The 27,756-nt window shown below is 44.7% G+C and overlaps 3 protein-coding genes across 5 annotated transcripts in view; 2 read left to right on the forward strand and 1 right to left on the reverse strand.

Annotated features, from left to right (window-relative positions):
- The window catches only part of LOC147263943 (troponin T, fast skeletal muscle isoforms-like), a 30,749-nt gene extending 20,897 nt beyond the window's left edge, over positions 1–9,852 (forward strand). For both annotated transcript variants that reach the window (XM_086202333.1, XM_086202334.1), the window contains 5 exons: positions 3,843–3,956; positions 4,042–4,154; positions 4,247–4,337; positions 8,103–8,140; positions 9,706–9,852. In XM_086202333.1, the coding sequence (XP_086058459.1) occupies positions 3,843–3,956; positions 4,042–4,154; positions 4,247–4,337; positions 8,103–8,140; positions 9,706–9,745 (396 nt within the window). In that variant the 3' untranslated portion in view covers positions 9,746–9,852. The remainder of the gene's footprint in view (positions 1–3,842; positions 3,957–4,041; positions 4,155–4,246; positions 4,338–8,102; positions 8,141–9,705) is intronic.
- Positions 9,853–9,903: 51 nt separating this feature from the next.
- LOC147263944 (dynamin-1-like protein) lies at positions 9,904–21,522 on the reverse strand. 2 transcript variants are annotated; one of them, XM_086202335.1, is made up of 19 exons: positions 21,271–21,522; positions 20,738–20,879; positions 20,443–20,489; positions 20,286–20,357; positions 17,353–17,439; positions 16,815–16,977; positions 16,583–16,703; positions 15,621–15,752; positions 15,087–15,293; positions 14,781–14,901; positions 14,496–14,651; positions 13,771–13,860; positions 13,568–13,660; positions 12,459–12,512; positions 12,271–12,342; positions 11,588–11,719; positions 11,395–11,504; positions 10,788–10,947; positions 9,904–10,700 (listed from the first exon to the last, which is right to left on the reverse strand). In XM_086202335.1, the coding sequence occupies exons 1-19, from the start codon at positions 21,370–21,372 to the stop codon at positions 10,644–10,646; spliced, it is 2,118 nt and encodes a 705-aa protein (XP_086058461.1). In that variant the 5' UTR covers positions 21,373–21,522; the 3' UTR covers positions 9,904–10,643. The 2 variants fall into 2 exon arrangements, with proteins under 2 accessions (XP_086058461.1, XP_086058462.1); XM_086202336.1 differs by lacking the exon at positions 12,271–12,342 and having other exon boundaries at positions 9,905–10,700; positions 21,271–21,521.
- A 91-nt stretch (positions 21,523–21,613) lies between these two features.
- On the forward strand, positions 21,614–26,123 carry LOC147263945 (short transmembrane mitochondrial protein 1). Its single transcript, XM_086202337.1, has 3 exons — positions 21,614–21,770; positions 22,041–22,094; positions 24,561–26,123. Exons 1-3 carry the CDS (start codon positions 21,756–21,758, stop codon positions 24,630–24,632), a joined length of 141 nt encoding a protein of 46 aa, XP_086058463.1. The 5' UTR covers positions 21,614–21,755; the 3' UTR covers positions 24,633–26,123.
- The last annotated feature ends 1,633 nt before the right edge of the window (positions 26,124–27,756 follow it).

The following is a 27,756-nucleotide window of genomic DNA, read 5'->3' on the forward strand; positions in this document are numbered from 1 at the left end:
ACTATGCAGACCAGCTCTGTTTGTTGGTCCTGCACATCTACTACCAGAGCCTGAGTCTGGAGAGGGCTCCTGAACTGTGGAAGACTTCCTTCATGGTTCCAGTGCCAAGGATCGCTCACCCCAGGGAGCCAAACCACTTCAGACCTGTTGCCCTGACTTGGCACCTGATGAAGGCCATGGAGAGGCTCATCCTGCACCACCTCCACCCACTGGTGAGCTCAGCGCCTGACCCCCTGCAGTTGCTTACCGGCCAGACATCAGGGTGGATGACACAGTCATCTACCTGCTACACTGATCCCTCTCACCTGGAGCAGGTGGGGAGCACTGTTAGGATCATGTTCTTTGACTTCTCTAGTGCCTTCAACACCATCCAGCCTGCAATGCTGAGAGGGAAGCTGGAGGCAGTGGATGAGCAGCTGACCACATGGACCATTGACTACCTCCCCAACAGACCGCAATACGTGAGGCTCCAGAACTGTGTGTCTGTTGTGGTATTCTTCAGCATGGGGGCGCGGTAGGGCACAGTCCTCTCACCCTTTCAGTTCAATCTGTAAAGTTCAGACTTCAGACATAACTCGGACCGCTGCCACCTACATAAGTTCTCGGATGACATGGCCATCATTGGATGCGTATCGGACGGGAACAACCAGGAACACAAGGGGGTCATTAGGGACTTTGTCGACTGGCGTGAGGTCAGTGCCCTGCAGATCAACGCCAGCAAGACGAAGGAGATGGTGATAGACTTCAGGAGGAAGTCACCCCCTACTACTGTTCTTTGGTTCACTTAATGTGCTGACAACCTCAGCTGCTCATGACATGGGTTTTGGGGAGATTTGGATGGGTGTACTATTTAGATGGCATTGTGGTTTGTTCAGGCACATGGGGGCAACTGGAGTTTGGCCGAGGCACGTCCTACAGTTGATCTTACCAAGTGAAAGTTTGCAGGGTGAATGTGATGTGTTTAGGTTGGCTGGTTGGGAAGAGTGAAGATTGCTCAGTACAGGAAAAAAATGAGGTCATTGAATGCTGTCCTCTTCCTGTCACAAAAAAGAGCTAATGTTTTTCTTGGGTCTAGTAGGATGCTACAACTGTTTCTGGTGTCTATTTTACACCAATCAAAATTCTTTGGTTTACGTAAACTCTTTGCTATGACCAAACCAGAGTTTCTCTAGTTTTATTGGTTGAATATTCATCACATCAAAGGTTTGAAAAATGTTTGGGTGGATGCTACCACCAGTAGTGATTGTGTGAGGTTTATCAACCTATGCTTGCTTCCTGTTTGTCTGTGTCCTTGTCACTTTTTCCTCCTAATTTGCTTCTCTCTGCTACCTGGTTGCAGAGGGGAAGTGATAGGTCGACCAGGTTGGGTTGTCAAGTCAATTTTATATAACTCAAAATCACAACTACTTCTCCAGAGCCTTCGGGCTCCCAGCATCCCAGATCCCAGGTGCTGCTGGAGGAGGCTGCAGACCTGAAGAGGCTCAAGCTGCCACCCGTAGCTCCACCTGCTTACATCTCCGTCTGTCCCATCAGTCTCTCATCCTTTCTCTCTCTCTCTTTATCTCTGTCCCTCTCTTTCCTTCTGCATATCTGTCTTACTCCATTATCTGTCTTTGTCTCTGCCCTGCTCTCCTGCTCTCTTTCCCTCCAATCGGTCAAAGCAGAAGGCCGTCCCCATTGAACCTGGATCTGCTCGATGTTCCTGCCTGTTAAAAGGAAGGTTTTCGTCGCTGCTGTTGCAGGATGTGCTTGCTGTTGGAGAATTGTTGGTGTAGATTCATTGAAAGAGTGTAGTACTGGACCTGCTCTACTTGTAAAGTGTCATGAGATAACTTTTGTTGTGATTTGGTGCAATATAAATAAAATTGAGGACTTGACTTGACTAACAGACTACAAAGAGACCTACACTTAAACAATAGACTGTCTCTGGGGCAACATGCACATCCAAAGCCTAAAGAACCACGTGTTGCCAGCTGGAGAAGACAATGAGCCAGCTGAGCGACACCCCCAACATGCGCAAGTGCCAGCTCATCAGTGGCTCTCCCCCAAAATCCATGGCTTCCATTGGTGAAAATCTGCTACAGCCAGTCCCAAACTGTGACATCACCTAAAGTTATATCAGAACAGAAACTCCAGGAACTCACTGCTTTTGGCGTGGACCTTTAGTACCAACAGTGTACCCGTTGCCGATAGAAGTACCAACAACAGCATCTTTTAAGGCAAGGCCTTGTCCCACATGATGAACGCTCCAGTCTAAGAGGTTTCTGTATACAGGGAGTAACTTCTAGGTCTACAGATTTGTATGAGCTGATTTCCACTCTCTGTGGGTGTTGAAGAAAACACAATATAGCCTGGCCTGAGACCACGGATTGATCCTCTCACTTGGATGCCTGTGGATGTGTAACCTGGTAGTTTCAAGAAGGAGGATAACAAGGACTTCGCTTCTTTCAAAGTCAATGCCCTAATTCCCTGCTGTTCGCCGGAATTAGATGCCTCACCGGAGACTAGCCGTCTCGCTGGGAAGACATGGTAGCTGCGGATAGCCACTAACCAACACCACCTCACCTGCACAAAGGACACCATGGAGAGATAAACTAATCGCTTCACCTGCAAGAGTAAGAAGCTTGTAGCTCTGGGCAGATTTTAATGATTAAAGTGTGTTTTGTACTGTTTTCTTTGTCGTTACATGGACCATATACAGTCTGCTGCTGCTGTGAACAGTATTCTGAAATTATTATTTCTTTTTTCTTTCTTATTTATTATTTTTTTTGTGCTGCCATACTTGAGTGAACTGTGATTTGATCTGTCTGCAACAGATCAAACTTTATTGCTCAGCACTCGCAGTCGAGATCAGTACTTGCTGTGTTAGTTAACGGTCCAGACTCACACCGCTCATCAGCTGAGCCGAGCGAGTTTCTGTGTAACACAGAGAAATACTGCTCCTCGACCACGATCGTCAGAGCACTGCTGCTGAACATCTCTACCTTTCTTTCCACTAACACACACATACACACGCATTCTCACACACATGCACACATCTGAGCATCTGGGAGTTTGAATCTCCCGCTCAGTTGTTCCCCTTTTGTTACAGTCATGTGTTCCAGGGGAGCCGCCATTACACTCTGCAGCCCCCCTTCTGGCTGACCTTAACGTGACATGACTGTGATGAGTCACGCCCTCCATTTTGCTCCGCCTCTCCTTGGGCACACACACAAGCATGCGCACACTCATGCACACATACACATATATTTGCGTGTGATCTGTTAGTACTTGTAGCATATGATAGTATTTAGCGGATAGAAGTGATGACAATTGGAGATTGATTTTGCTAATATTAAGAAATCCTGTTGTATTTTAAAGAGAGGTTACCTTGTGTTTTTGCTTGTACATTGTGATAAAAGCAGGTTGATGGAGTAAATGCCGACTTCCACTCCTTTATTGAGCACTCTAGAAATATCAACATTTCCCAAATATTGACTTTTCTGGATGAACACCTTTTGAAACTGCATTCACACTTTGGTTATTGGTCCGGACTCTCCAGTGGTGCCCTGTTTATTATTAATTTTGATAAATAAGCTTTATTAATTTTAAGAATAATTGATAATCCTCTTTGATCATATTAATCATTACCTATAAACGAATTTTGCTCCTGCACTCCACAACATTACAAAGTAGCAAGTCCAAATAGCGATATACATAATGTATATACAGTGTTATTTAACAGTAGTAATCAAGAAAACTGGATGACGATGTTGCCTTTAATACTGGCTAAGCGGGTGGGAGAAAGAAGGTCAGGAGGTGGTGTATCTCTGTTCTTAATGACGGTGTACAATGTACTACAGGAGGAGAAGGAGAGGAGGGAGCTGGAGGAGGCCCGTAAGAAGCAGGATGAAGACGCCAAAAAGAAGAAGGCTCTAACAAACATGACTCAGCAGTATGGTGGTGTCCAGCAAAGAGTTAGTCATCACACACAAACACAAGCATACGAGTAATGTTTCTCTGATTTCTCTGTCATGCAATATATTGCTTTTTCACATCCAGCAAGATGGCAAGAGGGGAGCAAAGAAGCAGACGGAGAGAGAAAAAAAAAGGAAGATCCTGGCAGACAGGAAGAAGCCCCTGAACATTGACCATCTCAATGAGGACAAACTAAAGTAAGGCGGGAATAACAGGGTGTAGTCATTGCCCACAGCTCTTACAGACACATTTTTTAGTTTCTGAATTCCTGCTGTGTTTTTCTCAAAAGGGAGAAGGCCAACGAGCTGTGGCAGTGGCTGATGACGCTGGAAGCTGAGAAGTTTGAACTCAGTGAGAAACTGAAGAGACAGAAATATGATGTAGGTACTGCGCCTCAAGATGTCCGTGTGCCAATTGTCCTGTTAAATGGTACAAAAGCCTTTTTTTGTACAAGCATTTATGTGACATGTTGAAACACATCTGCCTAAGTAACTGAGTTGCAGCCTCATTTTTCTGTGGATCGAAATGAGAGTCGTATGCACTATATCGTTTAAGAAGTCATCATTTAAAAAAAAAAAACATGCTGGCAAGTGACGGGAAGGCCTGTTGGCACCTGTCTATAATGAATGTGGCTTGACTTGCAGATGAATGTGCTCCAAACCCGAATCACTGAGCAGCAGAAGTTGTGAGTAACTGTTAAAGACAAGTGTGAGCCTTTGGTTGTTGTGTAGTTTTTGCTGCCAGTGTGCGAGTTCACAGGCAGCATGAGACCAAGCAGGGTGACCTGACCGCTAAGATACAAGCAGCATGTGAGTGTGTGTGTGGAGATGCCTGCAGTCACATGAATGTGGTCAATCCAGGAGTTAAACAAATCAGGCATTCAGACTGGTATGTATGTTCCTGCAATCAGACCGTGGGATGTCTCTTTCAGAGGAAGGGAAAAAAAACAATGTCAAGCGTCTATCTCTTTTCCTTCCCGACACACAGTCAGATGAGAGGAGTGTATCACTCACAAGTTCAAAGGTCAGATGGAAACTTTACCCAATTCCAAACAGGTTTGGGCCATTGCAATAGGAGCAGTGAGCCTCCAAACAAAGAATGTTAAAATTTTAAACATGCTATTAATCAAAAGTAATCAAGGGGGTGAATATCTACTTTATGTGACCTCATGACTGACAAATAGATGCCAGGTATTATTGATAGACAGGACACAAATAACACTAATTCAGATTAGCTCAACAACAGTGCGCAGAGAGCTTCATGGAATGGGTTTCCATGGTCGAGCAGCTGCATCCAAGCCATACATCACCAGGTGCAATGCAAAGCCTCGGATGCAGTGGTGTAAAGCACGCCGCCACTGGACTCTAGAGCGGTGGAGGCGCATCCTCTGGAGTGACGAATCACGCTTCTCCATCTGGCAATCTGATGGAAGAGTCTGGGTTTGGCGGTTGCCAGGAGAACGGTACTTGTCTGACTGCATTGTGCCAAATGTACTGTAAAGTTTGGTGGTGGGGGGGATTATGGTGTGGGGTTGTTTTTCAGGAGCTGGGCTTGGCCCCTTAGTTCCAGTGAAAGGAACTCTGAATGCTTCAGCATACCAAGACATTTTGGACAATTCCATGCTCCCAACTTTATGGGAACAGTTTGGAGCCGGCCCCTTCCTCTTCCAACATGACTGTACACCAGTGCACAAAGCAAGGCCCATAAAGACATGGATGGCAGAGTCTGGTGTGGATGAACTTGACTGGCCTGCACAGAGTACAGATACATATTTTATACAGTCATTTACAGGTTGTTTTTTTTTTTGCTGATTTAATATGACTTTTTAATGCCAAATTTCTTCCAGTCATGTTGGAAAGAAACAGCTAGCCATCACAACAGATAAGACGGATAAGACATTCTTGAATTGATATTGCTGCTTATTTGGAACAACGACAGCTACATTAACATTCTCAGACAAGATATCACACATACATGCAAGCAATGTTCAAATTCATACCTGTCCATAATGAAATATGTAGACATTCAAAATTAACTCGTAATAATTGGTGAAAAGCAGTAGGTCTGCACTGTACGTACAGTAATGATTATGATACATTAAACAGTCGGATGGCAGCCAGTAGTAAGACCTTCCTGCCATGCTCAGTCTTGCACCTTGCTGCTATCAGCCTGTGACTAAAAGTGTTAAGTCACTTCCAAGGCATGGAGTGGGTTTGGGGGGTTGGTTGTTATAGAGCTCAGCCTCCTTAAGAAATAAAGTCAGGTCTGACCCTTGTATACAGCCTCCACGTGGCTTGGCTTGGATGTCTGCCTTCCAAGGGAAAGGAACAAGGCCATGCTGCTCGGGACTGCACTGGAGTCACTGCTCTGCAGATGCACGTGCTGTGGTCTGCAGGACAACATGGACCTTGAAACACAGGACCACCTGCATCCTCCTGTTCTTTTCACATAACAGCTAAGACTGGATCATAGTTACAGCACTTGAAAAATCAAAGATCATGACTCTCACAGATATATCGCTGTTACCTTCTATATGAGTGTTTTACTTAAAAAACTAAAACTTACCACAAACTTTTTTTAGTAATTATGTATTTGATATGTGTCCAGGTCAGCAAGTTCAATGTTTGTAAAGGGTGACCATCATTTTAGCATGTAATACACTCCTGATCAAAATCTTAAGACCAGTTAAAAAATTTCAAGAATTTACATTTTGCACTGTTGGAACTCAAGAAGGTTCTAAGTAGAGCTTCAAAATTAAAAAAAGAAGAAATGGGAATAAGTGACCAAAAGTTTTGAGCAGGCATTTTATTGAAAACAACAATTTAACTGAAAGAGGCTGTTCATCAGCTGATCAAAAGTTTAAGACCACAGCTCAAAAAAACAAACAAACCCAAAACCTCCTAAAACTGACTCAGTAATGAGTAGCTTCACCGTTATTGTTGATCACTTCAAAAATTCATTTTGACATGCTTGATGCAATTGTTTCCAAAAGCCTAGTGGCAATGTTGCTCCAAGTGGTGAAGATAGCTTCATGAAGGGCATCCACGGTCTGGAACTGATGTCTATTTTTGTAAACGTCCCTTGCCATCCATCCCCAAATGTTCTCAATAGAATTTAGATCAGGGGAACATGCAGGATGGTCCAAAAGAGTGATGTTATTCTCCTGGAAAAAAACTTCTTGGTCAGACGGGCATTGTGAATTGTAGCGTTGTCCTGCTGAAAAACCCAGTCATTTACCACACAGACGAGGGCCTTCGGTCATGAGGGATGCCCGCTGCAACATCTCCACATAGCCAGCTGCTGTTTGACTCCCTTGCACAACCTGGAGCTCCATTGTTCCATTGAAGGAAAAAGCACCACAGATCATGATGGCGCCCCCTCCATTGTGCCGCGTAGAAAACATCTCAGGTGGCATCTCCTTGTCATGCCATGCATTGGAAGCCATCAGGACAATCAAGGGTCAGTTTTTTCTTGTCAGAGAATATGACTTTCTTCCACCTTTGAATGTCCCATGTTTGGTGCTCCCTTGCAAAGTCCAAACGGGCATTTTTGTGGCGTTAAAAGAGACGTGGCCTTTGAAGATGTTTTTTTTAAGCCCTTCCTTCACAGGGCTTCGTCTGATGGTTATTAGGCTGCAGTCAGTACCAGGAATGGCCTTAATTTGGGACGAGGATCGTCCCGTGTAAAGGCGGCACTGTGGTGCAGTGGTTAGCTGCTGTCGCCTCACAGCAGGAAGGTTCCGGGTTCTAGTCCCGGCTCGGGCACAGGATCTTTCTGTGTGGAGTCTGCATGTTCTCTCTGTGTCTGTGTGGGTTCTCTCTGGTACTCCAGCTTCCTCCCACAGTCCAAAGACATCAAGAGAGGACGAGGCTGATTGATACTCTAAATTGACTGTAGGTGTGACTGTGAGTGTGAATGGTTGTCTGTCTCTATGTGTTGGTCCTGCGATGGACTGGCGACCTGTCCAGGGTGAACCCTGCCTCTTGCCTGAAAACCGCTTGGACATACCCTACCAAGCCCAACACATCAACATGAATTATCAGCTCGAACCCGGCCTTCAGAGTCCCTCTTCAGGACTGCAAAGTCCACTCTTTGGTACCTCTGGTGTCTGTGCTTAGCCGATCCTCCATGTTTGTCCCCCGCAGATCAATCAGCTCCTGGCTCGTGTTCAGGTCCACCAGAGGTAAGTCATCACCGTTGAGGAGAATGTTTTTATTTTCATGAAAACAGCTAATATATCATTAAGCTTGCTTTTAATGGTGAAATGGCTCCATCTCATTTTATTCTTCACTTAAAGAGTCTTGAGAACCCTTTCCTGGCTCTCTTCAACGAGCTGATAGTTTCTTTCATTAATTACATTTTTTTTTATTTTGGTGTAGTATTGCCTCCTACATCCAAGGTCTTTTAAGTCCCATCATCTTACCACATACAAAGTACGTAACGTTTCTCCAGTCTTCACCAAGTGAGCTGTAAGCCCAGACTATCGCAGGCACAAACATAACCAATTTCCTATGGTTGCAAACAAGTAAAAATAATGATTTTCACCTGTTAGTCTCAGCCATGGACATTGTTTTGAAAAGTTAAGTGGCAAAACATCTGTTGACTTTATACCAACCGGTAAGTTCCTATGTTCTTTTAAAGTTAAATGTCTGGTAGATGAACAGGGTGAGTCAGACTTCATTGGTGAATGAGTACAAAGGTAAGATTGTAGCTGAAAGAACTCCGTCTTCATTGTCTCCCATTTACCGCGTGTCATGTGTCAACACCCCTCACAGCATGATGACTCAGGATTGGTTCATCCCTCCCTCCAAGCTCACCCTCTTTGATTTCTGTTGCACTTTTCTGAAGGATTGTTAGCACATATGCGTTGTGGGGGGGGGGGGGAGCCATTTTTATATTGATAACTGTACTGGTTATAATGCGAACATACTTGTTCTACTTCTTCATGGCAACATTTATGAAAATCTGGAAAATTGGGCAGGAAGTTGGTTGAATGGATGATGTCACCGACTCTAGTGTCTTATATTTTATCCATGTAAACAGCATATAAGGAGCTCACTGAAGAAGCAGCTAAGTAGAAGTCTGGACCTCAGAAATTTAAAAAAGAAAATCTCTCTTTTTTTTTTTTATTTGAAGTATCAATGCATGGATCCAGGAAAAGCAATAACTTATTTTAAAGTAACTTTAGAGTTTGAAGTGATGTTTAATTTGTGCTACATTACAGATAACCTCTTTATTTGCTCCTCAAGACAATAATGTCTGAGTAAAGGGGCAGCTTTGAATAACCACCATGCAGGACATGACACAAAAAGCAGGAGAAAAAAAGAATAAAATAAAGGTTTTGTCTTTTTTTTTTTTTTTTTAAACCAGGTTGAGATCAATTTTGTAGCCTAAAAGAAATGTAAATGTCCCCATGTTTATGGTAAATAGACTAATTTTTTAGCCTCTCTACCTTAGCGGGCACACAAAGCGCCTTACAGTGTCCTCTCATTCACACACACACTCACACACTGATGGTGGAGGCTGCCATGCAAAGTGCCACCCTACTCATCAGGAGCAAGTATGGGTTTGATATCTTGCTCAAGGACACTTCGACATGGTCACGTGGGGCGGGGGGGAGGTGCGGATCGAACTAGCGACCCTTCAGTTGCCAGACAGCCACTCTACCTCTGAGCCATGCCGCCCACAATCCGTAGAAGCACACATACATACTGAACTAAAATTGTCTCGTTGTCTCTAACCCAACAGTGCCAAAGGAAGGGGCAAGGCCAAGGGCAGGGTGAGATAAACAGGATCATCAGCGGCTCGTCCTCAGGGATAGGGTGGAAAAATGAGCAGTCGCGCTTACACTTCAAAGAGCTGCAACGGCAAATCGTCCACACAATCAATAAAGAGATGTTTGATGCCTGTATGTGTCATTGCCTCTTTGTAAACTCTATGCAAATGAGCCCGAAATCATCAGGTGGCAATACAATGCCTCTTTATTTTCTCTTATGGGAAACATACACAGAGAACACCGTAAATTCCACATGAAAGCTGTGATATGTAAACAGTTAGATGAACAGTGCTCATGACAGTACCCACACAGTTTAATAACACATTAATAAATAAAGGTTCGGCTTTACAGTGTCTGGACCTTCTGTGAAGAAAATAGTGCATACTTTAAAGCGATGGTCTATGTACATGGGATCATGCCAGGGTAGGAATCCATCTAAATTCAGAAGCAAGTGCTACTATGTTCTAACGTTTGAGGCCCTACGATTTCTGACATGACAGCTCAAAGGGTGGGTAATTGCTTTCGCACGATGTAGCCTTAAGCCGAAATATTTGCGGGATTGCTTGTGGAGCTGCCAATAGGGCATCAAAATGTTAATTTTCATGTTGTGCTGAAGTCCGCCCTCCTGCCGGTTGACCGCTTTCTGTCAGAAATGATAAGTAATTTGCTCTAAAAGCCGCCTCTAAAGCCTCACGTTTAACAGTATCGGAAATGATGCTGTGTGTGTTTCCACACCGAGCATTTTTATGGCAGCAGTTTGAAATGAAACTACGCTGACTTTCAGGTAGCCATGAGCTAATAGGACACTTGCATTTGGGCAGGTACCCCCGACAGTTCAAATCCAGTAAATCAAAGTTCGGACGTAGGCATCGAGTGTTGTTCCATTAGGCGTGAAGAGTTTGTTGATATTTCACCACAGATGGGTTTCCCTGATTTCAGCAATCACCTGGCTGGCTTTCTGCAAGGCCTGTGGAGCAAAAACATAAATAAATTGGTGTGAATTTCCATTTCTTAAGGGGTATGAGTCAGACCCTCGGGGGTGGGACTCTTCTACCTGTAGCATGTCGGCAGCCTCCTTGCGCCGCTGGGCCATATCCTCTGACTCAGTCAGCAGGTCATTGAGGAGGCCGGATTTATACAGCTGGCCAACCAGCTCACTCTGAAGACTGTCCTTCACGTGGTTCACCAGGAAGTGCATCACCGCCTTTGGCACACTGTGGCAGACAGAAGGGGAGGAACCGAGCTGAACAGATGGGTAAGAACAAGGCAGCAAGAAGGCCTGGCTGTTGTGTTGGCCCCCAAACCAAGGGGCTCTGGGGCCACATATTTATTTATGTTAAATAAGAGGTATGATGAGCACCAGAGGGTCGAGCAGGACTCAGTAATGGTGGAAGAAAAAAACTAGGGTGTTAGTTGAGAATGTCTGTTTACTGTTTTTTTTTGTCTATCGAGCTATTACTCATTTTTCACTTGAGGTACAGCCTCAGGATTTCAATCATGTGGAGGTCATAGTTATTAATACTGACTCCCTTTTCCAAGTGCTGCCTGCTCTCAGTACAGCAAAAGTGATCATGTCCGGTCCATTATGACATTCAATCTCCTGAGACAGAAGAATAAACAACAGGTAATTCGTATTCACAATAAAAGAAAAAGCCCCCAACCTGTCCTGAATGTTCTTGCGGACAATAAGGAAATACGACTTGATGAGACGCTCGATAACCTCACAGTCCCGCTGCTCACGGGACGACAGCTTCCTGGCAACCGGCACCGGCTTCAGGTAAGGACAGACAACATTATGATCGTCGCCTCGATAAAACAAAAACAGGTCACACTGATATGCGAAAGATGATCTACCACATCAAGTAGGTTGACAGCTCCTTTAAGGGGGCTCCCGGGTCCTGAGCCAGGGGCTTCCTCTCCTCTCTTCAGCATCCCCCTCCAGGTCCCTGTGCCATCCTGTTCACCCTGAGGCCCTCCTGCTGCGGCCTGGAGAGCAGAAACATGACCGACCAAGCAAAATTACTAGAACATGAAGAGTTCTGAAGCTTTATTAAACCAGCCAGAGCACCAAGAGGAGAGCAGCGTTTGCTTCAGGTTCGTAGGGAAAGGAGAGCTGGGGGGGCTGGGTAATGCGGTACAATCAGGATATTCAGGGTAATTATAAGGAGGTTAGACATGAGTAATGCAGCATATTTATTATATGAGCGACCTAAGAGGACCGCCCTTCCTCTGCTCATGGAAATTGTAAACTGCTGATGCACAGTAGCTAGACAGCACGTAGTAAAAGTGAAGCAGAAAAACGACAGGAAAACAGAGACGAAAACAGACGGGCTGGAGAGGTCGGTTTCTGGCAGACAGGTGGACCAGCTTTGGAAATGAGAAACCGGAGGAAACACAATGCTCGTTAGTGCACACAAACTGAGGAGGTGCATGATGTCAGCGGACAAAGATCGGAGAGCATGCCAGCAAACCATGCCACTTCATCCACTCCATTCCCCGCACCGGTCCCGCAGCCAGCAAGCTGCCTATGTGCCCACCTTGGCACCTTCCACGTCTGCTCCAGACGCATGGGGCTCGCCAGAAACCACAGCCGAGCCTTTGCCGACAGACTAGCAGGAATATGAGAGCAGGAATGTAGAGAGACAGGAAAAAGAAGTACTGAGAGAGGGGAAAACAGGGAAGGAGGTTGCAGTTGACGTGACGTGTCGGCAGAGAGTTCTGTTACCTTATCCCTGGGCACAGCGGTGGGCAGCTCCCGCATCCTGTTCCTTCTTTGCTCCTATAAGCACAAAAACACTTGAAACAAAAACCAGTAGGACTTGAAAGTCTAGGAATAAAGGACTGGAAATCAAATGATGACGGACAATGAAAAAAATGCTGTACCCCAGGGTACACAGACAAAAGCGTAATGATTGTGACATCATTTCGACTTTAATTTTGAAATTATGAGTACAGTAATTTCCGGACTGTAAGCCGCTACTTTTTCCCCTGCTTTGAACCCTGCAGCTGATACAACGGTGTGACTGGCGGTTTCTGGTAGGCTGGTTATATTTTAAACAGACGTTACTGCACCTTTAGGCCTACCACGGTGTTACAGGCACTTTTAATTTAGCACTTTTAAAGAGCACTTAATTTAGGCATTGCCTCGTCGAGCGCTGTAAGCTTTGTTTATGGTACGTAGAGGCGGGGTTCACCCTGGACGGGTCACCAGTCCATCACAGGGCCAGCACATACAGACAGACAACCATTCACACTCACAGTCACACCTACAGTCAATTTAGAGTATCAATCAGCCTCGTCCCCTCTTGATGTCTTTGGACTGTGGGAGGAAGCTGGAGTACCAGAGAGAACCCACACAGGAACAGGGAGAACATGGAGACTCACACAGCTGGGGCTCGAATCTGGAACCTTCTTGCTGTGAGGCCACAGTGCTGACCACTGCACTGAACAATACCTATGTAATTATTTAATCTATTTATAATTATTTCTTGTTTTGCACCGCTTTTAAAAATGGGAGATCTAATTGTGACTCAAAGTTGTACTTCTACCATGTTTGTTGGTATTCTTTTGTTAGCTCACAAAAAAAAAATAATTACGTGGTTACATTTCGACTTCAGCATTTCTATTTCACAAATAAGTATCCTGTTGCACGTAAGACAATAGAAAACACCAGCATTTACGTGTCCATACATCAAGATGCAGTGGAATTCAACATTTTATGAGCTCAATCAAATCCCCGTTATGAATCATATGCGAGAATATACACTGTAAATATCCTGTCAATTCAGCAACAAAACTCTCTTTATTTTACAGTAATATGCGGTGGGTACCAACCTCTATATTATTATTCATGACCCCACAGGCGTCTGCAAAGTCCGGATGCTTTGTGTTGATGTAGGCCAGCTCAATAGCAACCAAGTTATGGACCTGCAACGGGAAAAGAGGACTACTTCAGACATTGTATTCCAATGAAGTTCTCCCAAAAGAGATGAACATAAGATGATGAACGCGAAAAAGGGAGATGAATGTGAGGGTACCATTTCATTAGTGATGGGCAGCCTCTTCCTCAGGAGGGAGGTGACCACTTCCACTATGGCCTCATGCAGCTTAGGGAACCTCTGCAGCTCCTGTAAGACAAAACGACATCAACCAGAGAACCCTCTGAGCAAGGCAGACTTTCGGTCCTTAGAACTTTCATCCTTGGACCCTCATGAAGCTACAAGCAGCAATGATCGGACCCTAGTGTGTCGTATTTCTGTGGAGCAAGAGAGCAGTATATTTACGCATAATCATGCTGACAGAAAAATGAAAAAAATAAGAAACGTTTACTAACTGAGGTAGTAATATACGACAGAGGGTTAGGGCCATAGTAAAAAAACAACAGCAACAACAAAAAAACACGGAAACTTCGAGGTTAAAGTCGTAAAACTACGAGTTTTTTCTCCTGAAGTTACGAGTTTAATCTCGTAAATTTACGAGTTTATAAAATTACGACTTTTTTCTCGTGCATTTATGACTTTTTCTCAAACATTTTACGATTTAAATCTCCTAATTTTACGAGTTTATAAAATTACGACATTTTTCTCGTAAACGTACGAGATTAAACTCGTAGTTTTACTACTTTAATGTTGAAGTTTCCGTTTTTTTTGCGTCGTTTTTTTTTTTTTTTACTGTGGCCCCAATCCTCCGTCGTCGTAATGAATCCTTCTGCACATCCACACGGCATGGAGCACCAAAGGACATGTAAGCAGAGCGGAGAAACCTGTGTGCTGTAGTTGCTGCAGTGCTGGATGATCCTCTGCATCTCCTCGTGGACCAGCTCCACACAGCGTAAACTGGGCTCCTCCAGGCGTTTAACCTGCTTCTTCACCAACAGCTCAAAGGAAACCTCAGGCACAAACAGAGATGGACGCGGGCCCTGGTGTGTGTGTGTGTGTGTGTGTGTGTGGGGGGGGGGGTGTTCAGGTTAACAATTCAGGTTCAGTGAGCATGAGATAAAAGTGACTCAAGATCACGGTGACAATGTTGGATCCCATTAATGACTTACCGTTGCGTTCCTTATGGCTGTCAGAATATCTATGGTGCTGAGACCTCCCAGGGGATCCACAGACTCCAACGTTCTGCCAAAGGTCTCATGGAATATGTAACAAATTCTAGCTCCGCCGCACCTGGAGGAGAACGGCAGGGGAATATGAGCTGCAATCTGAACCCTGTGGCGCAGCCTCCTGTCAGCTTCTCCCTCACAGGAGCTGTGCGTGCCTAAACTCGCAAGCTGCATCGCAGCAAAACGATGACGCCAGCTGAATGTCGCGGGCTCAAGAGTACCGCCACGTAGCTACGCGCTGAAACTCACAGTTCTGCCGTCTCGATGTACTTCGCCGTGCCCTCAATGGTGTTGCAATACTCCGTCGCGAACTTCGTGATGAGCTGGAGCAAGGTGGCACTCTGGTCATCCACCGGTTCGCCGTAGCTGCTGAGCAGAGACTGGTACTGGGCTGCCAGGACATTGATGCGCGTCTTGAGCTCAGGAAGACAGTCCCGGATGTGATGCATCAGTAACCTGGCGTTATGATCGTAAAGGGCAACGGGTCATGTGATCATGCAGATATGTCAAATTTGGGGTTTTGTCAAGCAAAATGTCATTTTGTATTAGCTAAGCAGGTACTGACATCGACTTTGTTGACACGGCACACACTCTGTCACACACACGTCATCATCGTAACATGTTTTGATAATCAATCACATCTTATTTTTTCCTTTTACATATATTTCTCTTCTTTCTACTGTCAAAGCACCTGCTGCAAAGTAGTTTACTGTATCTTAAAGTAATTTACAACAGTAGGATAAGGAGGCTTTCATATGTCGTGATGGTGGTGAATACTTGTACCTGTTGAGGGTTCTGGCCAGGTATTTGGTTCCATTTCTGTTGGCCAGAGACGGATATTTCTTCTGCAGGAAAGCGTATTCGTCACGAATCGCATCAGCGACAGACTTTTTGTTGTTGATGTCCAGCTGGCTTCTAAAAGTTCAAGTAAAATATTCATGATTCAGCGATCGGCAGGAGATAGATTTATGTACATCGTTGTTTTCGTCAAATAGCACGGCATGGAACTACCACTTTTTAATAATCTGATGTCGATGAACGGAAGTTTAGTTCGTCACAAAAATGCGAGGAAACCCCAAGGTACTGCATCTGAAACCCTCAAAATGCCTTAATTCTAATGGCTCGGTCATCTTAAGCTTTTAAAACGAAACTCCTTAGCGTGTCCTGTAGATGTTAGCTTCCATGGCTTGGCACATGCTTCTTAATCAAAAATATAGACATAAAAAAATGAATCCGGCTCAGTCGTCTCTTCTGGGCCTCTACACGTGTCGTGGTAACTGCCTGTATTTCCATGTTTTTGTTGTTTGGGTTGTTTGCATCGGTGAGGTCGGGCAGGAATAAAACCCAAAGAAGGAAATACAGCCCTGCTAAGGCAAAACAACAAGCCGATAAAATTTACTTTAAAAGCGCAGTGAATCTCAGTTGGGCTTTCACATACTTTCAAGTACTTTTGGAGTTTTGGTAAGCCATCCTTTGACTGAACAATATCCTAATGTTTTCAGCAGCTAAAGGTTCGCGTTGAATTGGCAGCGGATCCCATTGGCGGGAAAAAAAAACCTCCCTCTGATTGGCTGGTTGACTGAGTGAATGAGTGATGAGAGCAGAGAGCGTTGTACTACACAGTACATGCTACGTGTTACACGTCAGCCTTTTCATCCGGTATTAAAGATGTATTCATGCACACTTGTCACTGCTAGCGTTACAATTACATGACAGCGCGCACTGTGAATAGAATTAACGCAGACCTGTTGACGACTCCGATGAGGCCTAGTTTCACAGGAATGACCCGTCCCATCAACACATCCATGGCGTCCGTGCCGGCATCCATCAGGTCCAGCTTGGTCACCACAGCCAACGTCCTCCTCCCTGGTGACGATGAAGTGTGTCTTAACAACCGCGCACCCGTGTCATCTACCAATAGTTTTTGTCACACCGGATTTTGTGAAATACGCCTAGAACGTTCTCAGACTCTTTTACCGTCGGGGTCGACCTCCCGGGCCACCTTGAGGGCCTCTGAAGTGGCCATGTCTGTGTTAGCTGCGGTGACGGCTAAGATAATACAGTTGGGGTTGGAGATGTGTTTGAGAATTAGGTCTCTGATCTGAACCTCGATGTCCTTGGGCTGATCACCCACGGGCACCTGAAGGAAACAAGACCAGTCAAAGTAAAGACGCATCATCTTTCCCTTCTGTTCCTTGTCACAACAACACTCAGGGATTTCAGTGAGTCAAACAAAGGAGGGGGGGCTAATGAAGCCGCGATTAAAGCGCGCTTAACGGAGGATTGTTTAAATGCATCGAGATCAAGTCAATAATCCCCCACGGTCACCAGCGACATAAAAACATTGACCAAATTCAGATACGAGCCCCATCGGCCGGGAATATCCGGCAAATCTGGTTGTTTTTTTTTTGTTTCTAACGCTAGCTGGTTCTTTTAAGTGCTATATGACAGACCTCATCAGAGGTGAGAGAATCAAAGGCTCATCTCGGGATGATGGAAGGACAGTGTGGGTTACCTTCGTGATTCCCGGCAGATCCACCAGTGTGAGATTAACAACGTGAGGGGAAAATATTTTCAGATGGATGGGTTCATCGCTGATCCCCTGCAGAGGGACGAGAGACAACAAACACGCACGGTGTGTTTGTCAGCCGTTTGAAAAGAATTTGCTCAAAACTAATCTTTAGTTTTTTTTTTGTTAAGGTTTTATCACACTATCGCCCGTCGACGGGAATGACATTATTTAGAGAAATATTTCAATTCCCTCGGTGCCGCCGTCGCTGCTGCTGTTGTTGGGAGTCCGTCAGGTTCAGTTTATGGCCTGTTTGTATGATTGATGTTACAATCGAGTCTTTAACTTTGTCAGCGTCCAAGAATGGTGCGGTAGCACCCTTTCATCCAAATAAACTGAAATACAAAGTGCTTTACAGTACAAGCAGCCGACCAAACTGAAGACTGACATACGAACAATGCATTCAGAGATAGACACTCAAGTCAGCCAGCCGCGCTGATCTTAAGGGATTGAGTACAACAAGAAAACATCCACAGCAAAAGGCAAAGATAATTTTACTGAAGTGAAATGAATTGAGGCTGCACGGTGGTGCAGTGGTCAGCACTGTCGCCTCACAGCAAGAAGGTTCTGGGTTTGAGTCCTGGCTCCAGCACAGGATCTTTCTGTGTGGAGTCTGCATGTTCTCCCTGTTCCTGTGTGGGTTCTCTCTGGTACTCCAGCTTCCTCCCACAGTCCAAAGACATCAAGAGAGGACGAGGCTGATAGATACTCTAAATTGACCGTAGGTGTGACTGTGAGTGTGAATGGTTGTCTGTCTCTATGTTGGCCCTGCGATGGACTGGTGACACGTCCAGGAAGAACCCCGCCCCTCAACCAATGTCAGCTGGGATAGGCTCCAGCCCCCCGCGACCCTTACTAGAAAGGAATAAGCGGAAGAAAATGAATGAAATGAATTGAAACTATGTTTTGCAGTCATTTGTTGTCCGCAAGGACACAGCTCATGAGTAATCCGTGTGTGTGTGTGTGTGTGTGTGTAGGGGATACGTACAACTTAATTAATAAATTGTGTTTCATCAAAATGAGGGGTTTACATCCCAAGTTTGAACTCATTTTGCCACAGTACACTCTCCCTTCCATCAATTCATTTATTTTCTATATCGCTTGTACAGTAAGGGCTGTGTGTGCGTGTGTGTGTGTGTGTGTGTGTGTGTGTGTGTGTGTGTGTGTGTGTGTGTGTGTGTGTGTGTGTGTGTGTGTATGGGAGTGCTGAAGTCTACACTCTGGACAGGTCACCGGTCCATCGCAGAGCCCTAAGGAGCAATCGATCTCAAGGAATATTCCACATGGTCACCAGGGGGAGTGAGGATTGAACCACGCTACCTCAGAGCGATGCCACCCCTCAGTACAATTCTTCTTTGTTTATTTTAACCATTGAGGTTTATGGAATCAAAATATCTTGTCAAGAGATGACTAAATAGTAAAAATACCTCTCAGAATACCCCAATGCAATCCTAAAGGGGTAAAAGCTGATTTTTCTGTTACTGGATTTAGAAGAGGATCGTTGTGTTATCCTGCATAAGTCTTCTTTAGATTCAACTAATACATTTCAATGGGAGCCTATCCCAGCTGACTTTGGGCGTCTACGGGCGAGAGGCGGGGTTCACCCTGGACAGGTCGCCAGTCTATCGCAGGGCCAAAATATTTACAGCCACGCCTACAGTCAATTTAGAGCACTGGTTCTCAAATGGGGGTACGTGTACCCCTGGGGGTACGTGGAGGTAGTCCAGAGGGTACGTGAAGCTTTACAAAAATATATATATTTTTAAAAAAAGCAGTAATCCTAATAATAATTAAGTCTTGAGAAATAGTTATATTAGAAAAAGTTTGATAAAATACAAATGTATGTTCATACACTGAATTTTATATTCAGTATTCAATTTTAATATCCTTAAAAAAAAACAGACTCTCCCAAAACCAAGTTAGTTTGACCCATTGATCCAGCGTCACTTGTCAATAACCTGCCGTTGCCATGGCGACGCACTGCAACGATGGAGATGTGGCTAAAGAGCAGCAGCAATGCGGCTGAAAATACAGAGAAACTCGAGAAAAGGAAGGCGAAACCAGAGCTGACGAAGTACCGCAAGTAGGCACCCAAGGCACTGTGGGGTTTTTTTTGCGGGGAGCAATTAGCCAACGCTAGCAAATCATTGCTATTAGTTGTTTAACTTTAATAAATCTGACACTGATGGCACAGCACTTTACCTCTTTATTTTCTACCAAAAAATGTTTTGCGCGTGTCAGGGGGTACCTGACAAAGAAATATTTCAAAGGGGGTTCATCACTGAAAAAAGTTTGAGAACCACTGCTCTTGAGTATCAATCAGCCTCGTCCCCAATTACATGTCTTTGGACACCTGGAGTACCCCGAGAGAACCCACGCAGGCACAGAGAGAACCCACGCACACTCCACACACAAAGATCCCACGCCCGAGCCGGGACTTGAACCCAGAACCTTCATGTTGCGGCGACAGCGCTGACCACTGCACCACTGCGCCGCCCTTGTCACAGGAGCATAAGGAACAATTGGAGGTTTAGTGTTTTACTCCAGGATACTCCGCCATGGTCACCAGGGGAAATGTGAATCAAACCAGCGACCCTTCGGTTGCTAGACAGCCACTCTACCTCCAGGCCACACCGCCACAGAATTAGAATGTGGAATTATGAATTTCAACTCTCTGTATATAGCATGTTAGTCACTAAGCCTTCGTTTGTCCGCTGCTAGTCTGAAATTTACAGCCACACTTCTAACTGGGAAAAGGAAAACAGAAGACATTACACCACAAACTGCACTAACTTGTAAATACGTAACGATTCGATGTTTACATTTAGCTCTGAATTCCCTCTTAAGATATTCTTTATCCCTCAGTGGGAAACGCTCACCTTGTTATTCCCTGACACTCGCTCTGTTTCAGTTTCAATTTCTTGCCTTATTTCGTCAAAGTCTGTGTAGATCTGGAAAAAAACAACAACATCTAAGCATGCCGAAGGACCATTATTGTGACTTACATTAAATAACGCGTATCATACAAATTCTTACCTTGGTTTTGGTGTGCAGAAACTTTCCCCACTCTTCACCTTCTCTTCCTGTGCAACAGGAGAAAACTTTTCAGGTCACCTCTCTGTGCTCTCAAAGGAAGAAAACAACAGTGACGACTAATCTGAGAAGGAGGGTCATGGCTCATATTAAAGCCCGACCACACATGGACGATAATATTATATCTGGGAAATAAAGCAGCGTGAACAACAGTGTTATAGTGAGGGCAGAGCAAAACTAGAACACCAAGTCTAGTAGATGAGCACAATTCATCTGTACAAAGGTTTGTGGTGCCTACCACCGTCTTCATTTTTCCTTGTATCTCCCGGATCTATGTGGACAAGCTGCAGGATGAGAGGTCGCCTGGTTACAATGCCAGTCCCACGGGGTAACAGGTCTCGGCCCACCAGGCTCTCCAGCACAGAGCTCTTCCCACTGCTCTGGAGTCACACAATACAAATAATTGCACATTTTCACACATTAGCTTTGACCACCTCGCCAGGTGGATTAATGCTGGGACCCTTAATTTTTATTTTATTCTTGTAACCATAGCAATTAACTGGTTTAGTTGAAATGGAGTTATTAGATAGGCCTAATTAAAGATTTTCAAAAAAGATTGTATTACTGCTAGGCACGCTTCAGTGTATATATACACAAGGATTTCTATTTTTAAAAGATTTGCCGACTGTTTGTATAAATCTGGATGAATAAAAACGTAATACCATCGTCTGCAAGCTATACGCACTCATACATTTTCTCGTTATTTTTCGATTCACTGCAATAAAGCAAGGTTATTTACATCGAGCATCAAGACCCATTCGAGCTCTTTACCTGCGTCCCCACCACTGCTATCTGGGGTAGCTGAATAATATCCGCGCCGACTGTGTTGAACACATCCTGGAGCTTGTTTATAACAGGAATGAGAGCCTCCATGGTAGCGGTTTGTGATCAAATTCAATCCAGCAGCTATTATTCTGATGGAGCCAAAGTCATTCAACGTCCCAAAGGCACCACCATTGCAACGACACACGTTGAACGCTCGAGGTCTATCACGCCGCTGGGAGTTGTAGTTCTTTAACGGGGACGACTGCAGGTTATGTTAATGTCAGCACTACACTCGATGTGCTCTGGAAATAACGCGATAGAGCAGTTCCTCGCGGATAATCTGGCGCATGCGCACTTGCAATGTTGATGACAAGTCCGAACTGTTTCAGGGAAGTGTAGCAAGCTCGGTTGATTCGCAAACTTTCACCTTTAATTTTACGTACTGAGTTTATGTCACCGAGTTAATTTTCTGCTGCCGAGGCTTCGTCACCATGCTGCAGTTTCTGGTGAGTTAAAATTGACATTTGTCGTATTCAATTTGTCTGTCGGTGAAGCCAGCTGAGCATTAGCATCATACTTCGCTGGCAGCATAAATTCGAACAAATTTTAGGGCTTAGTCGGAACAGTCAAACTTCACTGTAAACCACCCAAACGCTTCATGATGAATTTTGCTATCGATCAAATGTCTCGGGAATAAACATTCCCTTAAGAACGACCGGTATCAGCTACCTATTTGTCTTTATGTCAGCCCTAAATTCCATTCGTTTGTGTTCCAGGCTGGATTCACCTTGGGTAATGTGGTGGGGATGTACCTCGCCCAAAATTACGATGTGAGTTTTTCAGATGTATTGATGTGTGTCAAACAATGGAATTAGGGCCTGAGCCCTAAAGGAGGCGAAGACCGAATTGGATCTGTTCTTCCTGTCTTTATTCTTTCTCTCTTTGTCTTTCTTTCTTTCTTTCCCCCAACACACCAAATTTGGCACGCACATTAGGTCCTGAAACATTTCATGAGATGTACAAATTAAATGCACGTGTTGCTAGAGTGACAGAGAGGCTGCAATTCCTCTAGTATTTTCTCTGAACCTTTTCATCGGAGCCATACAATCAAACATAACGCCATTTCAACCTCACAGACAGAATTTTGAACAGCAGAAGGTCCCAGCAGCTCTTCCCTTTCTAATGCTGTACATTAATTTGTGTACTTTGCATTTGATGCAGGACACAAGACCTCGCCCCTTCACCACTTGCGTTGCTGAGTGTTTGCATGTTAATGCCCATTATGGGTTTTTGGTCGGTTGATGCCTGAAGTACGACCTATGAAGACCGCAAGCATTACAGGCTTATTAAAAGTGATGTCTGCCATTGTTCTGTGATTGCACCATGAGGTGGATGCGCCAGGTCACAGGCCCATCTCAAAATTCCCTGGGGGGGATTTTCTAGTTTTGACTGTTATCTCCCACCCCCCTTAGACCCAAGACTTCAAACTTGTCACTGCACTTGTTCAAGGCACCAGAAATGGACACGCTAATTTTGAAGTTGATTGAATGAAGGGTCGTTGAGTAAGAATGCAACAACAGAATGTTGTCCCTTGGCACTTAGCGCGTATGTCGTCTTCTCCTGCTGTCGGTTTTATTTTGGTTGACAACCAGTGTGAAGGTGTGTCATAGCAACTTACTATGTTGAAGTGGGGACCGGAGGTAGAACCCTGCAAAAAAAACAAAAACAAAAAAGCAGCATCCATCATTTTGCTCTACTACTAAGAGGATCCTGATTATGCATGGGTTGATGGTAATTTGAGCTCCTTCTTCGCTTTGTTTGACTGTGGAAGAAAAAATTGCCATGAATATCTATAGTTATGAGGGTTGTCAAAAGTACTGATACCCATATAGTATTTGATACTAAAAATTAGTATTTGGATAAGATACTCATTTGAAAAGTATCGATACCAACGGTGCCATCTTAGCCTGCAGTTGACGCACAGCTTCACTCAGCACCGCCACACACACAGACTACCTCTTTGCTCCTCCCCTTAATAGAAGCTCAGTGTGTGTAGGACAGAGCTGGCGAAACATGGCGAGTGCTGCTGCTGGACCTTCGTGACCACTTTTCATCAAATATCAAAAGCAAAAGCGCGGTATTGAAGTATTTCGCTCATGTGGCAAACAGTCAGGGGGAGGTCATAGATATCAACAGGCCTGTTTGCAGGCACTGCTATAAGACAATGGTGACAAAGTCAAGTAGCACTAGCAACTTGACAAAACACCTGAAAGACAGACGCCCCGCTCCTTACACTGAATTTCGAGAGGTCAGTAAAGCCCCCGTTTCAACAACATTGAAGTATTAAGCATGATTATGATTGCTCTCAGGTGGCACGGTGGTGCAGTGGTTAGCACTGTCGCCTCACAGCAAGAAGGTTCCGGGTTCCTTGGGTTCACTCTGGTACCCCGGCTTCCTCCCACAGTCCAAAGACATCAAGAGAGGACGAGGCTGATTGATACTCTAAATTGACCGTAGGTGTGACTGTGAGTGTGAATGGTTGTCTGTCTCTATGTGTTGGCCCTGTGATGGACTGGTGACCTGTCCAGGGTGAACCCCACCTCTCGCCTGTAGACGCTGGGATAGACTCTATAGACTGTAACGGAATATCTAAATGTTGCTCAAATACAGCAATGCTATGTTATGATTGGCTGTTCAGTAGCTAAATGTTATTCGACTAGCTGGCGCGTCGTAGGGAGGGCCTTCTGAACTCAAGGGGTGGGATTTTCCTTTCAGCCCCTTAACCATATCCTACGATACAGTCAGTTGTCATTGATTGCTAGTGAATATACAGTGTGTGTAGAGGCAGCTGGTATGTTAGTTGACGGTTAAATGACTGCTAGCTCATTTCAGCAGCTCTTCTGGCCCCTGTTTTGTTCGGAAATTTGCGCCTATTAATAATAGGCAGGTCTTCTGCATCTTGAAACCATTTACCCAGGCTGTTTCCTTATATTTTATCCAAAAACACTGATCGCTTACAGATGCACACACACACACTCCCCTCTTCATTAAGAATACAATAAATGTGTTTGTAAGAATTTCTGTTCTTTATCAGATGAGGCCACCGTCCCCGCCAAAACTCCCACCGCCGCTATCAAAAGCTCACTTTGAACTCTGTTCAAAACTTGACAGCCCCGCACAACAAAATTGAACTCGTATAAACTTCATAACTATCATCATGGTGCTATCATCATGGTACACAGTATTAGTATAGCTAAGTGTACCAGATTGTACTAATCCACCTTGTCCCTTTTTAGGTTCCCAACATAGCCAAGAAAATCGAAGCCTTCAAGAAAGATGTGGAGGCCAAGAAGAAGCCCCCAGAGTGAGCAGAGTGTCACCAAGTCGCAAGAAATAACAGACTCTACAGAAAAGCTATTTATTTAGAGTTAAAAAAAAAAATGTGTACATTTGATGAAATTACTGATCATATAAAATATTTGAGAATATTTACAGTTCCTAGGACGGCATTTGTTTTTTCCTCTTACTTTTGTAGGCATGTTCTCGGTGTGGCCTTTTTCATAAGAGGGTTTAGATTGGACGAATATGAACCTTGCACTCTCAAGTCAAGTATCACATTACTAGCCTTTTCTATAATGTTTTTTAACTTGCCCAGGATATTCATCTCCACATTGGTCGCACAATTTGTTGGATTGTTCCGCACAACAGCAGTTCCTGATAATAAACTGAAAGTCTTTTAAACTATTAATTTTCCGCTGCATCTTGTCCCACTGCTCCTGTATGAATATGTGGAAGAACAAGCATCACACATAATTAAAGCTGCAAATCTTACATGAGAATTTACACTTTAGTCGGACAATTTGTCCCGAATCCATTGAAACGGGTTGGAAAGTGGTCAGACTTATAGTTTAAATGTCAGAAGCCTCAGTTTGACACAGAGTAGATGTCCAGAGACGGCCTCCCCATTGGTTTAAATTGCAAGGTGCAATGTGGCACGGCAACCTTCGGGGCTTATAGAATCTAAACTGATTGAGTTATTACAAAGTTTTTACCAACTTTTGTTCAGTAGTGTCATAAGTCATGTGTTCAAGTCTGAAGGTGATACCATGAATGCCCTAAGAGGAGGTAGCGTTTGTTCGGGGTCAAAAATTTGGTGCAAAGTCATACTTTCATGTGAATATTGTGGACTTCCTGTTGGAGGTCAGGGGTGTCAGCGTATGATTGGTATCTCTTGATGAGACAACTGAGTTTAGTTTCAATGTCTCTATGACATTCCTACGGGCTGCAGCACCCCTCTTTAGATACCTAGGTGGCGCTGTGGAGAACATTTTGGTTCTTAGGGGGTTATTTTTTACATTTTATCGAATTTTTCACCGGACCTGATGTCTGTGCAAAATTTGGTGAGTTTTTGAGCATGTCTAGGGCGTCAAATTAAGGTCTAAAATGGAAGAGCAAGAAAGACAGAAGAAAGAAACAATGGATGTCATAGGGTTTTTGCCCCTTTGGGGCTCAGGCCCTTGAGGGAGGCCTCATAGACATTCTCCACAGTTGCTGGGCTCACATCACTAGAATAGAACTATGTTCAAGTGAACTTAACACCATAGAGAAGCCCTCAGTTCTCTAAGATCTCCAATATGGACCCCAGGAACATCTCTGTCATTAGCAAGACACCTAACTCCAAATTTAAAAAAAGGATTCATATCATATCTGGCACTTTGTCCGACATAAATTAACCACCCAGTGTGTGAAAATGTATTGCAAATTCATGGGTCATCAAAAAAAAGGCTCTTTTTTCTTTTTTTTTAGAATTGCATTTCATGCAGGATGAAAAGAAGAAATAAAGCAGCGAGTGCCTTCCATCGACTGTGAAGCTTTCAGTTTGTGTGTCCGTGGGTATTTTCTTAAAGATAACATTTCATCCAGGCCAGAAGAAATGTTTTAGGATCAACCAGTAGGTTTTTTTTTTTATCCCCAAATGACCTGAGCGTTGACTTTCATGAGCAATTGACATCACATGTTGCCAATACTCAAAAGGCACAACAATCTGATAGACACTAGAGTCAGCATCAGTCACAGCAGGAGTCCATCTATGCACCAGGATTTCTTTGTCTACCAGATAGGCCACTGTTTCGTCACTTGCTTTGTCTGCACTTACCACACCTTCCAAGCAGTGCAGCGGCGAGGCGTTCACCGGCAGCGTCAGACTGTCTGATGAGAACGCGCTTAGATGAGCAGAACGCACGGGCTCAGCGGCTTTAGAAGGTTAGGAAAGGGACCCCCCCACTCACTTGAGAGACCCAAGCCCGTCCGCCGGGGTGAGCCAAAGGCACCCGCTTCCAGGATTGGGTATGATTTATTAATCATACCCTCATCTTCCTCCACCCATACAGGGGCTGAGCGCTCCATAGATGCGGATGTAGTCCAGGGCACCTCAGGCCAAGTAAAACCGCCAGCAAGGGGTCCACTGCACAACGGCAAGGCCTGCGACCAACCCCAGCCCAACCACCATATTGGGAAGCAGACCACCCATCCTGAGAACACAGGTCAGGCCTCCAGGCCTGCCATGGTACAGTTAGCAACAGGAGTAGCAATGGACCCAATCCCCGCCCCAGTTGCCCCCCATCCCAACATGGGTGCAGGGTGCGTGTTGTGCGTGGGAGTGTAGAGGTGATGATGAGGATGACTAGAATGTAGTTAAAATTGGGGGAGGCACCCAGGGCATGGGAGCCCCAGAGACGGCCTTCTGCTTTGGCCAGTTGGGGGGGAAAGAGCAGGAGAGCGGGGCAGACAAAGACAGATAATGGAGGAAGACAGATATGCAGAAGGAAAGAGAGGGACAGAGATAAAGAGAGAGAGAAAGGGGAGAGACTGATGGACAGACGGGGACGTGAGCAGGTGGAGCTACGGGTGGCAGCTTGAGCCTCTTCAGGTCTGTAGGCTCCTTCTGCAGCACCTGGGATCTGGGATGAGGGGAGCCCGAAGGATCCAGAAGAGAAAATGTTAGTAACACATATGAGTTTGATTTATTATAAGATATTGATAATGAAATCACTTTTAAATTAGCAAAGAAATGGAATCCAGTCATGTCACTGATCTCCTGTCAAGTCACAGATATTTATTTATTTATTTAGCCTTTATTTTACCAGGTAGTCACTTGAGATCAGTTGGTCTCTTTTTTCGAGCGAGACCTGGCCAAAATGGCAACATCTAAAACAAGCAAAATAACACAAAATCAGACAAGAACGAACAAAGCGACGTGGTACAGAGAAAAAAAACAAACAGTGAAACAAGGCCAGAAGGAGATAAGAGTCGAAGCAAGGAGGCAGGGGGAGGCGGGGCTTTACAAAGGGTCACTGAGGAGAGAAGGTCAGGTTATTTCAAAAAATTTCCGTGGATTACTTAAACTTTCTGCTGTGAGGGCAAGATAAAAACTAGATTTGGCCTTTTTTACTAAGGCAGTACATTCGTTCCTTAGACATCTGAATCTGGCCC

Source organism: Aulostomus chinensis, chromosome 4 (assembly GCF_037954235.1).
Source record: "Aulostomus chinensis isolate RoL2024-O1b breed Wild chromosome 4, RoL_Achi_v1.0, whole genome shotgun sequence".
Taxonomy (NCBI): Eukaryota; Metazoa; Chordata; class Actinopteri; order Syngnathiformes; family Aulostomidae; genus Aulostomus; species Aulostomus chinensis.